Source organism: Lucilia cuprina, chromosome 4, assembly GCF_022045245.1.
Source record: "Lucilia cuprina isolate Lc7/37 chromosome 4, ASM2204524v1, whole genome shotgun sequence".
Classification (NCBI taxonomy): Eukaryota; Metazoa; Arthropoda; class Insecta; order Diptera; family Calliphoridae; genus Lucilia; species Lucilia cuprina.
The window spans coordinates 29488619-29504908 of record NC_060952.1 but is presented as its reverse complement, the minus strand read 5'-3'; the positions used below and the strand labels follow the sequence as shown (position 1 = coordinate 29504908).

Sequence of the window (16290 nt, the reverse complement as noted above, 5' to 3'; positions counted from 1 at the left end):
TAAAATTTTGTTTTCTTAATTTCGCCAAAATATGTCTGTCTGTATTTGCTAAATAATGTCAAAAAATGTTTTTAAAACATAGACATTTTTTTATATAAATTTTTGTACGATATGTTTTTCTAATAGTTTTAATAATAATGATTTTTAGAAATTAATAAAATTCTCTTATAAATTAAATTAATTGTGCTTAAAAAAAATTATTTCGCAAAATATTTTTAATGTTTTTATTCTTGTTGCTGTTGTTTTCTTTTGTGTAAATATAGTATTATTGTATAAATATACTATGTATGTCTGTATGTTGTGATTAATAAGCATCTCTAATGAGTTCTAATAAATAGAATAAATATTGTTAGTATAAAGGTTAAATTGTTATAAAAATATTTTTCCAAAAATAAGCAGATTAAAAAGATAACTTTACAAATGTTATTATTATTCACTAGAATTAATAGATAGCGATATATTTTTTGACTAAATTAAAAAGACTGTGTTGTATTGTTGCTTGAAAAAAGAAATGTTTATAAATACATATATACATTGTATATAAACATTGTCGTGGATACATTACTCTTTTGTAAAAAATGGTCTCTAGTCTATTGTCTTTTAATTAACTTTTAAATGTATATATTAGAATAGGGTTTTGCTATATAGTGTCGTATAGGATCTCTCTCTATAAATCCTTCTATGAACTCGTATGTATTTTTTAGTATGAATAGTCTTTAAACTTGTATATAGACTCATCTGTAAATTTGTCTATAAACTCGATATGGAATTGTCTTTAAACTTGTTGATAGACCGGTTTGTGAGTGTTCTGCAAATATACATTTAGACAAATCTTTAAACTGTTCTATATTCTCCGTAAGAACAGGTCTAAGGATTAGTCTATGAACTCATCTATTTACACCTTTATGAAATGGTATATAAAATAGTCTATAAACTTGTCTAAAATCTCGTCTATTAAATTGTCCATGGAACCGTTCCTACATACTTTTTCATAAACTTGCACATAGATTCATCTATGATTTTGTCTTAAAATTCGTCTTCGACTCATCTAAAAACGAAATCGATTGTACACAGAGAAAAAACCCGGTAAAACTTGGCTCAAGATTGAGCCTACCACGTTTGTTGATATTTAGACAATGTATGTGTATAAAATTGAAACGCATCGTTGTCATTACAACAAAGCATTGTTGTCATTTCGATTAAACATTGTATCATTTCGACCATGCATCGTTGTTATTCAAACCACGCAGCGTTTTCTTTTTTGACAACATTGTGGTAACACATTGTTATTGTTTTTGTGGATTTGATAACGTCGATTATATTTTATATTTTTGTTGTTGATTTAACAACTATCCGTACGTATTTTGACAATGAATGCTATTGAAAAATTATAAACACTTTGGTGTCAATTTGATACTAAGCGTATACAATTTCAAAACGTTTTTTCCCTCTGTGTGATCATGTATATTTATAAACATTTCCTTTTTGGAGACGTGAAAAGATACCGAAATCTACATATTAGAAAGAAGAAAATATGCAAATTTATAATATGAAATATATCAAAAGATCGGACAAAATTTATTTTGCATCTGTGTTAATTAAGATTTAAGAATGGTTTATGAATTTGTAATTAGTTTTATATAAAAGCCACAGGATTATAAGTTTCTATTTTGAAGAGTTTAATTTATCTAAAATATGATTTCTATTCACGTCCCTTTGCTATATTTCAAAAGAATGTTATTGTAAAAATTGTGTTATAATTTAACAAAATATATTTAAATATAAATAATGTGTTTATGTTAAATAAGTTTTATTTCTTATCAATATAAAATATACATATACATATTTACCGCATGCTAAAGAGCTTTTGCAAGTTTTGGTTTTATTGTTTTTATTTTCTTCGTTATTTTTTTTTCTAACCACCCGTATTTGATACCCCACATTTCGAACGCAATATGGCGGCTAATCTTTGAGTCAAAGGTTCTGTGGGCGATTCAGAGTCACTACAAGAGGTTGAAGGTACTTTATTGCCATTGCTAACATCCAAATCTGTGGTATGTAAATCTTTGGGAAAGTGTAGGTTTGCAGGCACAATGTCATCTTCTTCCTCTAGCAAAAGACTTGAATATGAATGTGTGGTATTGTCACTGCGACTGCTCCCTTTGCCACCGCTTGATGAATTGCGTGATGAGTTGGAAATATTAATTGCTGCCTCGACGCCACAAGCATTTGCCGATGAAGCATCTAAATCTAAAACATCACCTACAAGTATTTGTTGTTCATCAACTGGTAAATCATCACCACTACTGCTCATAATGTCATCTTCATCATCTACGTCCTCGTCGTCATCGTCATCATCATCCTCTTCGTCGTCATCTTCACAATCGTCTTCATCATCATCTTCTACATCGTCTTCACTTAAACTGCCATCCATAGAACCACAGCCTTCCTCTTCATCACCCTCCACTTCATCCTCTTCTTCAACTTCTGCACTACTACTGGTGCTAACATTTGAATTTGGATCATTATTTTCTGTATTGATAACAGCGGATCCTTTATCACCGCCACCATTTCCACTATTATACGCTCCCCCTCTAATATGTCTTAAATATTGTTCATCATGTTCGTCACTCTCCCCAGCCGAAGGATCTGATGATGGTGCCTCTAATATTAATTCAGGTGATGATGACGATTTATTATAATTTTCATCGCTGTCACTAGATGTATTGGTACCTGTGGTTTGTAATAAAGTTCAGAAATTACTTAAATGAAAAAAAATACTCTTCAGGAAAACTAAAAAAAACAAATTCTTAAGGAAAATATTTTTTATACCCTACACCAGTATATTGGGTTTGTGATGATGTTTGTAACGCACAATATTATTGGTCCCATACCCACCTTTATGTATACAAATCGGCTCGGAACCATTTTCTCATTTTCATGCCTTTTTTCTCTCATTAAATTTTGTGTTTAAACGATGACATACGCTCTGTTCTACATAAAATTTTGACAGATCATTTTACTTGTGTCATCGTGTGAAGGAGATCATGAGAGCCTTATCATGAAAATAGAAATAGATTTTGAACTTCTCTAAAGCTTCATCTTTGAACTCATTTACGAACTAGTCTATGAACTCATTCATGAACTCGTCTATAGACTCATTTTTGAAGACGTCTATGAAGTAATCTATAAACTCATATATATACCTATCTAAAGGCTTCATTACGAACTGTTTTATAGGTTTGTTTATATAGACATTTGAGCTTTTCTATAAGCTCAACTTTAAGCTTATCTACGGACTCGTCTACAAACAGAGAAATCAAACATTTTTTATTCTTCGATGTATACCAGAGAAGCTCTTTTTTGCCATTTCATTGCACGCGTGATAGGGTAAGAAAATTCTGCTGACTTGATTTTCTCTCAACTTGAAAAACAAAATCAAATCAGTTGCTGACCACCACTTGTCGAAGCAAGATCTGTGTGAGAAGTTTTTAAAATATGCACAGAAATACAACAACAAAATTTGAAGAAAGCCGAATTAATGTAGTTGAACATGAGAGAACAATTAATAGTTTTTTATATATAGACTTTGATATAAGCTGGCTGTCAAAATCCATAATAAAATTTTGCAGTTAGCATATATTTTATACTATAAAGTTTATAGTTTGTAATCGTTTTATTAGTACACTTTTGAATTGAATTCTGTTCTCTGCTGCTTTACCAACACAAATAAAACTATTGTAGTCTATGGCAGTATTTGTTTGAGCACCACTGATGTCTATTTTACTCGTGTTATATAGTCCCTAGAATTTGAGTATATTGGATCACTATTCAGTTAGATCTTATATATAAGAGGAAATGGGAAGAGAGCACCTTGTCTATATCAGTTATTATTAGATCATAATTATTTCTTATTTCTATGTCTTACATACCCCTTAATTTATCCAATATCAGGGGATAAAACTCTTTTGCTGTGGAATTATCTGGTTCATATTGTAAAACTGCAATGATAATAAAAACATTTTGATTTAGTTGTATAATTTATGTTTTGTTTAAAAGTTTGTTTTTCTGAAAATTTTCTGTTGAGGGAAAATTGTTTTTAATAAAAAAAATAGTATTTTTACTCTACTTACTCAGTTTGCAGTATTTTAAAGCTTTCTTGTAATCCTTGAGCATGACAGCAGATAGAAACTGTTGGAAAAAAATAAAAAATAAATTAAATCGTTTTGTTGTAAAAGTTTAAATAATTTTAGATTAATAACCTACATACATATATGGGGAGAAATTTTGAAAACAATTCTTTTAAATTTTTCATTTTACAAAAAGGTTGGCAAATTCATTTTTATTGTTTTCCTTGTTTCAATATTTCTTTTGACTCGCTTTTTTTGCTTATTATTTCTATCAGCATTTTTTCCTTGTATTCTTAATCCCCAAATGAAATTGTAATTTTATTTCGTTTTTGTTTAAGTTGATTGTCCCCAAAAAGAGTCTTTGTCCTCAACAAAACAATCCCCTCGCCTTCTATGGTTTGCTACCCAAAATGGTAAAAGTGTGTTTAAACCTACGATAGCATACACGACAAAAGACCACTTTTGGCAACATCGATTAGTCTCGAAACCGAATTGTCTACTGAGTTTTCAATTTATCAAAGATTTATAACATTTTTTGTTTTCAAATAAACAATATTTCAGGTCTATAGGATCAATACCAACTGATCTGCAACCCCTTAAAGAAATATCCACTATCGTTTTGTAGGGTATTATGTATGGTTAGACTAAAAAAATCTTTTAACCTAAACTTACTCATAGCATTTAAGAAATTTTTTGTGGTGTTTTGCAAAACGTTTAAAAACTAAATAGTTTTCCTCTACTTATAACTTTTTAAACAGTTTTTGGAATAGAAATTTCAAATTAGTATGAGTTTTTATGCTGTTAAGGAAAACACATACAAACACTGCACTTATGAGATGTATGTTTTAAAGGTTTTTGCAGTTGAGGAAAACATTATGACATATATATCGCTTTAGGAATATCAATGAACAAACAAACACTTATGCTTTCAAACTGTTGAAAAAGTTTTCATGCATATAACATTCAGATTTAATAAAATTATTTTTTTATGATCCATGCTTACCTCTGCTAAAAATTCGGTTGGTGCTGATATGCTTTCGTCGGCATCTGTGTACTCCGATAGACTTTGGCTGAGATCTTCATTTGATACGGAATTCGGTAGTTGTACACCACCCACACAAGATGCAGCAGCAGATGCGGCTGCTGTGGCAGCATTTGATGCGGCTGCCATTATATTGTTGATATTATTACAGTTGTTGTTATTGTAATTGTTGTTGTTGATGTTAATATTAATGTTGTTGGAAATGTTATTATTGTTATTTTTAATATTTGTATTATTTATTGTTCTGCTAACGCTTGCGACGGCGCCTGCTGCTGCTGATGTCGTAGTTGTAGAAGTTACATAACCACCATTGCCATTCGATTCATCCATAAAAATTAACTGAGTACAGAAAAGTTAAGTTTAGTTTAGAAAATCTTTTTAGTGAACACATTTTTATAGTCTATAGTCTAGTCTAGACTATAGTCTAGTCTATACTCTATAGTCTAGTCTATACTCTATAGTCTAGTCTATACTCTATAGTCTAGTCTATAGTCTAGTCTATAGTCTAGTCTATAGTCTAGTCTATAGTCTAGTCTATAGTCTAGTCTATAGTCTAGTCTATAGTCTAGTCTATAGTCTAGTCTATAGTCTAGTCTATAGTCTAGTCTATAGTCTAGTCTATAGTCTAGTCTATAGTCTAGTCTATAGTCTAGTCTATAGTCTAGTCTATAGTCTAGTCTATAGTCTAGTCTATAGTCTAGTCTATAGTCTAGTCTATAGTCTAGTCTATAGTCTAGTCTATAGTCTAGTCTATAGTCTAGTCTATAGTCTAGTCTATAGTCTAGTCTATAGTCTAGTCTATAGTCTAGTCTATAGTCTAGTCTATAGTCGAGTCTATAGTCTAGTCTATAGTCTAGTCTATAGTCAAGTCTATAGTCTAGTCTATAGTCTAGTCTATAGTCTATCTATAGTCTAGTCTATAGTCTAGTCTATAGTCTAGTCTATAGTCTAGTCTATAGTCTAGTCTATAGTCTAGTCTATATAGTCTAGTCTATAGTCTAGTCTATAGTCTAGTCTATAGTCTAGTCTATAGTCTAGTCTATAGTCTAGTCTATAGTCTAGTCTATAGTCTAGTCTATAGTCTAGTCTATAGTCTAGTCTATAGTCTAGTCTATAGTCTAGTCTATAGTCTAGTCTATAGTCTAGTCTATAGTCTAGTCTATAGTCTAGTCTATAGTCTAGTCTATAGTCTAGTCTATAGTCTAGTCTATAGTCTAGTCTATAGTCTAGTCTATAGTCTAGTCTATAGTCTAGTCTATAGTCTAGTCTATAGTCTAGTCTATAGTCTAGTCTATAGTCTAGTCTATAGTCTAGTCTATAGTCTAGTCTATAGTCTAGTCTATAGTCTAGTCTATAGTCTAGTCTATAGTCTAGTCTATAGTCTAGTCTATAGTCTAGTCTATAGTCTAGTCTATAGTCTAGTCTATAGTTGTCTATAGTCTAGTCTATAGTCTAGTCTATAGTCTAGTCTATAGTCTAGTCTATAGTCTAGTCTATAGTCTAGTCTATAGTCTAGTCTAGTCTATAGTCTAGTCTATAGTCTAGTCTATAGTCTAGTCTATAGTCTAGTCTATAGTCTAGTCTATAGTCTAGTCTATAGTCTAGTCTATAGTCTAGTCTATAGTCTAGTCTATAGTCTAGTCTATAGTCTAGTCTTTAGTCTAGTCTTTAGTCTAGTCTATAGTCTAGTCTATAGTCTAGTCTATAGTCTAGTCTATAGTCTAGTCTATAGTCTAGTCTATAGTCTAGTCTCACCACTTATTATAGTCTAGTCTATAGTCTAGTCTAGTCTATAATTTAGTCTATAGTCTCGTCTATAGTCTAGTCTAAAGTCTAGTCTATAGTCTAGTCTATAGTCTAGTCTATAGTCTAGTCTATAGTATAGTCTATTTTTTGGATATTTTTAATATATCTTCAAACTTTTCAAACTAGTGTAATTAGAAATTTGCCATTGTCTTCACTACATGTCTTCAAACTTTTAATTTAAATTATATTTTTCTTATGTCATATTGTGTTGTTTTAAATCATTACAAACGGAAATTTTTAAACTTATTCATTTCGTATTCAATTCGAATCTTACAACAATCGATAAAATAAAATAAAGTCTTTCAAACTATAAGAAATTGAATTATCAGAGTATGTTTACAGTTATTAGTATGTCGTTAGCTTAAATGGAAACGGCTGCAAGTGAAATGTTGCACTATATTCGCTATAAATATGAAATTTTTGTGGAAATGTGTGAGAAAGTTTTCAAAAGGTTTTGAATAATATGTTTTGAATCGAAATGAATATTATTGGTAAACAGATAGACAGACAAACCTATATCTTAAACTGCTTACTACATTATGATGGTTTAAAAACGGATAAATGACAACATTAATAAATTTTTAAAAGGATATTTGAAGAGCCCTGTTTAGTGTAAAGCTTCGTAATTTTTTCAGTTATGTGTTTACATATCTGTATTTTTAAAACTTTTTACATTTTAAGCGGCGCTATACGACAATGTGGTAGATACTTACATTCGACATGTTTCTTGAGAGAAAAGTGTGTTTTTGTTTTACACTAAATACACTTTTAAGAAAAATGGCACACATACATTAACACTACAGCCATTCACACGCATTTAACAACGTTCACATTTGTGCAAAACGGAAACTACAGACTGCTTATGTTGCCTCTACTGCCTCTGATTCTTGTGATATTTGCAGTTCTTCCCGTTTAACACTTCCGCTAAATTGATTTTTTTTCTATTATTTATATATTTTCTTTCTCTTTCTTTTTATACCACTGAAGACTAATTTAATGCTTGAATATCCTTAAAAGGATTTAGTTTTGCTCTATATACGATACAATTTGTTGAATGATGTTTATAGTTTGCTTCGTTGTAGTAGTTTATTTTGCTGCAGTTGTAGTTTCTTTATTGTTGTTATTTCTTTTGCTGTTTTTTTTTTTGTTTCGTAGGGTAATTTGATTTTCAGTTCTTACTTCTGGACAGATACAGGTTTCATAAGATTGTCTTAAGGGGGAAATGAAGAAAGTAAATAGTTATTAATTATTAATTATTTTAATATTTTAAATACTAAAAATTTTAATTAAATCGTTTAACATAAAACCTCAAAATCCTGATGTAAAATGTTTTTAGATCTTTTTTTTAATACTAATAAAAACCGTCTGAAAAAAAACGTGTTATTTGTTGCAATAACTTGTTGCCACTTAAAAGTAGTAACTTTTATTTATTCTATTTTCTATGGAATCAATAAATTTAAAATCCTTGATGAAAGACAAGTAAATACAAGGGGTGGGGGTTTTAGTTGTATGTTTTTCCTAAAGAAAACCAAATAACAAAACAACTATTAAAAGTTTTTTCTTTTGAAATACACAAAAAAATGTAAAGGAAAGGCAAAATGACTGTTGTAGAGAAATACGTAAAAAAGCAATAAAGAAAATCCCCTTAAAAGCTGTTAAAATTGAATTAGACATGCAAGTTATTCACTTGCAACAAGAATCATCATACAGTTGAAAAGAGTAACACATATACAAGCACACTTACTTAATAGTCTAAGCGGCAACAATTTTATTAAGTACAATCAACCAGCATGTATGCAACAATCATTCACCACTTATTTGCCTGTCAGTCATTCAGTCAGGCAGACTGACATAGTCATTCATACACTTACATTTATAGTGATTAAAAAAAAACTGCTTTAATTTTTTTCCTAACTTTTTTGGTTTATATAAATTTTGTTAATTAAAGTGAATAATAAAAAGGCAGAGTTTCTTAAAATGGATCTAGCAGTTTAATTTTTAGTTTTAAATTATTGTTAATAGTCTAGTCTATAGTCCAGAATATAGCCCTGTCTATAGTCCTTCCTATAGTTCTGAATATAGTAAAATAGTAACTTGGATTAGTATGCAATCATGCTATTAGACTGCGCTAAAGTTCTGACTATAGTCTAGCCCTGGTTATATTCTAGTGTATAACTTTGTTTATACCTGAGTATAGTCTCGTATATAGTTACAGTCTAGTCTATAGTTCGGTCTACTATAATCCGGTCCGTAATCTTTGACTATAGTGAATATATGATATAGTCTATTCTAAAGTCCTCACCATAGTCTACACTAAAGTCCCGACTACTGCCCGGTCTATAGTCTTCAATAAAGTTCACTTTATATTAAAGACTAGACTATATTCAGAACTATATTTTCGATGTTGTCTATTTATGACTATAGACCGGGAAGTAGCCAGGACTTTAGGAGAGACTATTGTGGGGACTATAATCATGACCGTAGACTGGACTATAGTCTAGACTATCCTAAAGTATTGACTACTGCTCGGTCTAAAGTCCGGTCTATAGTCTTGATTACGATAAGTTTATATTGAAGACTTGATTATATAGGAACTATAGTCCTGAATAAAGTCCTGTATTGTAATCTATTCTGTAGTCCTGATTATAATTCTGTCTATAGTCCTGACTATGAACCAGTATATATTATTGTCCAATCATTATAGTCCTGACTGTAATCCATTCTGTAGTCCTAACTATAATCTAGTCTGCAGTCGTGACTATAATGCATTCTGTAGTCCTAACTAAAGTTCAGTCTGTAGTTCTTTCTATAATTTAGTCTGTATTCCTGACTGTAATCCTGTTTGTGGTGTTGGCTATTGTCCAGTCTGTATTCCAGATTATAGTTCAGTGTAATCCATTTTATAGTCCTGGTTATAATTCTGTCTATAGTCCTGACTATGGACCTGTATATATTATTGTCCAGCCAATATAGTCCTAAATGTAATCCATTCTGTATTAGTGATTATAATCTAGTCTGTTGTCGTGACTATAATGCATTCTGTAGTCCTAACTAAAGTTTAGTCTGTAGTTCTTTCTATAATTTAGTCTGTATTCCTGACTGTAATCCTGTTTGTGGTGTTGGCTATTGTCCAGTCTGTACTCCAGATTATAGTCTAGTCTCTAATCCTGACTATAAACCAGTCTGTAGTCCAGTCTATAGACCTTTTGTATCAACTATAAATGATGAGAGGAAACCTTTGTTATTTTGTTGTCTTAATTAGTTTAGTTTCCTAAACTAAAATTGGCATTCGCGCAAAACAAACTGATCTAATGTTGGCAATGTATTTTACATTTTACATACATATTTCTCGATAATGCATTAAACGTTACAACAGATGTGAGGGTAGGACGGACACTAGTTAGATAACCATGAATTTGGCATTCGTAGTTTGTTTTTGTTACCAAACTGCATAAATAAATCATGGCATACTATTAGGCGTCTTGATGCAACATGTCTACCGCCAATTAAAAACAGTATATATTGTATGTGTTTGTATGTGTTTCCTTTTCTAAAGGCCAACTTAATATATTTTATTAAACGATAATTCTTATCTGGGTTTTTGCTATCTAACAATTTAAACATGCTATTTTTCAGCGTCGTTGTTGTAGTTTTTGCCTGTCTGCATGCCTCTTGCATACAGTTTGGTAACAACAAGTTTTTTCATGTCTTCAAACAAAATGACATACACACACAAATATTTATTAAGACAAAATAAAAAGAAAAAAAAACCTAATAAAAACGGCTATAATCATACTTTGTCTAATGGATTTTTAGAATATTTCAAAAATAGTTGCCGTTAGGTTCTTTTTTTGTTATCCTTTACTACATTTCCTACCACATGTAAAGTTCCCAGGTTGACGGCTTGCACTTTAAAGGTCAGGGGGATATTACTATATATTTGTATGTATGTGTGTTTATCCAATTAGTGATAAGTATCTGTGTTGCATGTATTGGCCGCTGAATTGTTGTAGTTTTAAGTATGGGAGAGCAAACGTAAAATTTTCGTAAATTTTATTCGTAATATAATCTACTAGCATACCCTGGGTGCTTCGCTACCCTAAATATGTTCAATATCGTAAAAATATCAAAAAGTACCATCGGAAAAACGAAAAAGTACAAAGATCTCTTTCAATAAATTCTCATTTAATAAGAACCATGTATTCCGGTTAACCATTATAAAGAATTCATTTGAATAATAGAAAAGTACCAAACAGTTCCCACTTCCAGAATATTATTCAGTCAAGACCATGTATGTTAAAATTAATGTTTCTAGGTTGAACATTTTAGAAAATTAAAAAAAAAAAACTACAATTTATGAGATAAAAAGTACTAAAAAGTTGTCTCTTAAAGGATCTTGTTCAATGAGGACAGTGTATGTTTAATAATCATGTGTTTTCAGTTCATATTAAAGAACATACATAGAGTATCATTTGAAGGAAGAAAAAGTACCAAAAGTGGAATAAATTTTACCTAAGTGGAAAGTACTAATAAAAAGAGTACAATGTTTCCCCTTTTCGCTTAGAAGTATACTTTTTCGAGAATTAGGTTTATAAAATATTCTGTATTTAAATCTACATAAATGTCACAGATAAAACTCAAACGATTCAAATCTGCATTTATTTATTCCAGAAAAATTGTGCTTTAAAAAAGGTACCAAACAATTTACTCGAATTTGGTCCTATATAGGCCTTAGTACTCGAATTCCAAAATAATATACCATAAGCTTATTTTGTGTGAGTAAATAAACTACTTTTTGAAATTTTATAAAAGTTGGCTCAATGAGTTTGAATAAAATTAAATTTCCCGATTTTCCCCTTTTTAGTACTTTTTTACCCAGTGAAATAGCAAAAATTTTATTACAATAAATATTACAGAGTTAGTCCGTAATTTAATATCAATAATTCAATAAACCGAAAAAGTTTTCTTAATTTGCTAAAAAAAAGTACCATAAATACATTTTTGTCCCTTTTTCCATCCAAAAAGCACTGAATTTTAAAAAAAGTACGAAACAGGTGTCTCATAATTTTGAGAGATGTATCCAAAATATTTAGAAAAATTTAATTATGTTAATTAGTTTAAAAGTTATAAAGGGCTGAAAAAGGTACCAAAATCACCTTTGTTACACATTTTTACCCCTTAAAAGTACAAATTTCAAAAAAGTACCAGACACCCATTTGCTCATTTTAAGAGTAGATACAGGTGCATTTAAAATTTTTCTTGCATCACTAATATTATGTAAGATATTTAAGAAAAAATATTTTACCCGTTTTTCCCCTTTTTACCCGTAAATGTGCAAATTTCGAAAAAATCCCTCCTTAGTGGATCTACATAACCAAAAACACAACTACTGTCAAAATTTCATGATTCTAGGTTCAGCCGTTTGGGCTGTGCGATGATGAATCAGTCAGTCAGTAACACTACTGTTTTATATATAGATAGTCCTGTCTATAGTCTAGTTTATAACACCAACTATAGTCAAGTCTGGTAATAATGAACTTTATGGTTCGGACTGTTCTATAGCCTTTATTATAGTCAAATATATATTTTTTACAGAATTGCAAAAAATCTTTTCAGATTGCTTACACCTCGTAAAGTAATTGTATTAGAACCAAATTATTATGTTTGTTGTAGTTGACTATTGTCTGGGTGTAAATATGTACACATTAGACTGATCCATAAAAACACGCGAACTATATAAATTCCAAAAATCTTTGATGAAGTGAAAACATTGATCTCATTAAGGTCATGAAATCGTACATAAATAAGTTGTATGTAAGGTTTAATCCCTCTTATTATAAGTTGTATAAGAATATATCCATAGTTAAGCTTAGCTCTTACAGCAGTAGCAATCTGGAACCTAGTACTTGTAGATTGATAAAACAACTAACAAGTCTACTGTGTTGTACTCAATTGTATCATTCTAATATTTATATACATTGTGGTTTTTTGTTGCAATTAAATGTTGCTGTATTTTTGTTCAAGGTAACAACTGATGGATTTAATTAACTAAATTCATTAAAATGATTATCCGCATGATAAGCAGAAGAAAATTTGCTTAATTTGCTTTAAAAAAAAAAGAAACAAAATGGTTAGTTTGGTAAAAGTGTTTAAACAGCAAAAACTAAATTGTTGAATGTCATTTAAAATTACAAATAAATTGCAATAGATATGCATAATCAACTGCATACTAAATACGGTTAAAAAGGGTATTTTTTGAAACGAAAATAACTAGATTCTTTAAAATAAATAATTCTTATTAGACCCTACTTAGAATTTTTATAAAATGTTTTTATAATTTTTCTTTGAGCATTAAAAAAAAATTATCAAGGATATTAGTTTTTGGTCATTTCATGTTTGTTTGCCAAAATTTTTCAAAAAAAAAAAAAAAACACAACCATAAGAATCAAAGAAATAAGCAGCTAACAAAAAGAGAGTGAAAAAAAACTTTAAGTTCACATTTGCATGAACAGTTTTTGCACACAATTCTTAACATGAAAGTAAAATAAAATAAACTTGTAGTTAAATCAATATTGGCTGGCGTTATTTAAATAGAAGTAGTTTCGTCGTACAGTCTGACCATTATCTGCCTTGTCTGTCCAACACAGACAGAATATTTTGGCAAAATGTGCATAAATTGTATCAATTTCAATGCAGACGACCGACATGCAATAACAAAAATATTTAAAAGAGATTTAAATGAATGCAATGACTATAGTGGTATGGGTGTAAAATGTTTGTGCTGAATTGAATTCAAATTTGATATAATAAATGTGTTATATGTAAAAATGGGGCAAAAATATGTAATAAATATATAAATCGGTTCAGTAGTTTTTGTATCCTAGAGCACTAGATTGGGGGGGGGGGGGGGGGGGGGGGGGGGGTATGTTTGTTATTATGCTGTTGTCCTTCACCCACCTTAAAGTATATCAATCGGCTTAGTTTAGTTAATATAGCTATATCAGTCTGTCTTTTCATGTGCCGCTTGTAATGACCCTAGACCCTATACATATTCTCGTTCAGAAAATGACTTGAAGGTCAAAATTAACTTTTACACATTAATAACACGATGAAGTTCTACATAAACAATTTTGAAGTAGGCGTAAATACCTGTAACAAAATTTTTTAGAATAGGCCCGCTTTTACCCTTTACTCTTTGTATGTAAAAAATATTTAACCTCCGGTTTACCAGACTAAAACACTAACCACTAACCCACCGGAGGCCACTAACTAAGGCTTCTAATTAAGATTTTTAAAAAAAACACATTAAATGTTCTATTTTTTTAAATAATCCACATTTGATTATTCAAATGTTTAATCGTCGATCGGTTAATCGATTAAACTTTGACAATCATTTTCTGAGTCGATTTAGTTATATCCGTCCGTCTGCCCGTCTGTCCGTACATGTAAAGGCTTGTAAACCTTGTAATCAAACTACAGGTCGCAATTTTGGAGAAAATTAAATTTGTCACATGATCTTTTATAGTACCGTAGATGAAGCCTATTGAAAATGATTAACATCGGTCCATTATTTCACCTAGCCCCCATACAACTGAACCCCCAATAGGGTTTGTAAACTTTGTAATCAAACTACAGGTCGCATTTTTGGAGATCAATGAAATTTTGCACATGATCTTTTATAGTACCGTAGACGAAGCCTATTGAAAATGATTAACATCGGTCCATTATTTCACCTAGCCCCTATACAACTAAACTCCCGAATAGGGCTTTAAAACTTTGTAATCAAACTACAGGTCGCAATTTTTTAGATAATTCAATTAAATTTGGCACATGATCTTTTATGGTACCGTAGACAAATCCTATTGAAAATGGTTAACATCGGTCCATAATTTCACCTAGCCCCCATTCAACTGAACTCCCGAATAGGGCTTTAAAACTTTGTAATCAAACTACAGGTCGCAATTTTTTAGATAATTCAATGACATTTGGCACATGATCGTCTATTACACCGTAGACGAAGCATGTTGAAAATAGTTTACATCGGTCCATTATTTTACCTAGCTCCCATACAACTGAACCCGCCGAATAGGGCTTTTAAGTTCATAATTATGTTTAACATACTCATATCTCGACAAAAAACTGCAAAAATCAATTTCTATACTAGACTTGGTGATCCTCACGAATTTCATAATAATTGGTCCTCATATGATCCTAGCTCCTATGAAATGCCCCCTCAAAATTTTACTTAAATGTCCACAATTTTATTCAACAATAAACGGCTTAAGTATGTATAAAAAATGAACAAAACTCTTGTTTCACTACAAATGAGAAATGTCAGTTTTATTAACAGTTAAATTTGCTTTTATATGTTTCCAACGAACATATGTTTGCGATCGACGTTGTTGCCAGACAAACAACATTATTATTTCTTTTATTTATGTAATTGATAAAATCTGGCTACGTTTGAAAATAATATAATCTTTTTTAGTTATGTATGTACAAAATTGAAATTACATACATATATAGATTATTTTGTTGTTATGAATGTTATTTTGAAGACAAAATAAGGGGAATTTCCTAACAATTCTGTGGTTAAAAAGCAAAACTACATAAGTTGTTTTTTGTTTTGCACTTTACAGTAGAACTTTTTTAAACATGAAAATGCAATAGAAAACCATAGTAAATTACAATTAAAAAATTTCGATATTTTGCAAAGTTCTGATTTGATATTTATAAAAAAATTATATTATATAAAGTGTTTAGTACGGAGATTTGAAAAAAACGAAAACATAATATTTTACTTTTAATTTTTTAACTCATTTTAATTACACATTTATTACGCAGTTTTTTTTAGGAAAACAACAAATTTGCACACGACACAAATTATTACGATATTGTATGTATTTTATTAAAATAAATAGCATTCAGTTAATAATGTTTTTTTTTTACTTTTAATTTTTTTTCCAACCAATAGTATTAATATTTATATAATTTAAATTAGAAGTTGTCTACCGAAATGCCCAGTTCATAATCAAAAGCCTTAATTATTGTTCGATAATCTAGTATAGCTGTATCAAAGTCATCTCTATTACCATCATCATCTCTGTTAATGTCATCGAGTGCAAAAATGTTCTCATCTTGTAGAATGGTACTGCCCATAAAGGGTATGATAAGTTTTCGAAATTCCATTTCTGCCTCTTGACGTTTATTTTTCTTATCATTATACGACTCATTATCCGAATCGTCATCGCACATGTCTGACCACTCGTCATCCGACTCATTCGCATTCTTTTTTAATTGTGCCAACTTTTC

General features: G+C 30.2%; 1 protein-coding gene across 9 annotated transcripts in view; it reads right to left on the bottom strand.

Moving 5' to 3' along the window:
* Positions 1-200: 200 nt before the first annotated feature.
* The window catches only part of LOC111676495 (probable serine/threonine-protein kinase DDB_G0267686), a 39262-nt gene continuing 23172 nt past the window's right edge, over positions 201-16290 (bottom strand). For 8 of the 9 annotated variants that reach the window (XM_046948480.1, XM_046948483.1, XM_046948475.1 and 5 more), the window contains exons 3-7: positions 7692-8188; positions 5134-5511; positions 4134-4191; positions 3933-4001; positions 201-2733 (exon numbers count right to left, since the gene is read on the bottom strand). In XM_046948480.1, coding sequence (XP_046804436.1) covers positions 1916-2733; positions 3933-4001; positions 4134-4191; positions 5134-5511; positions 7692-7766 — 1398 coding nt within the window. In that variant the 5' untranslated portion in view covers positions 7767-8188 and the 3' untranslated portion in view covers positions 201-1915. The remainder of the gene's footprint in view (positions 2734-3932; positions 4002-4133; positions 4192-5133; positions 5512-7691; positions 8189-16290) is intronic. The other variant, XR_006940520.1, reaches the window with a different exon arrangement.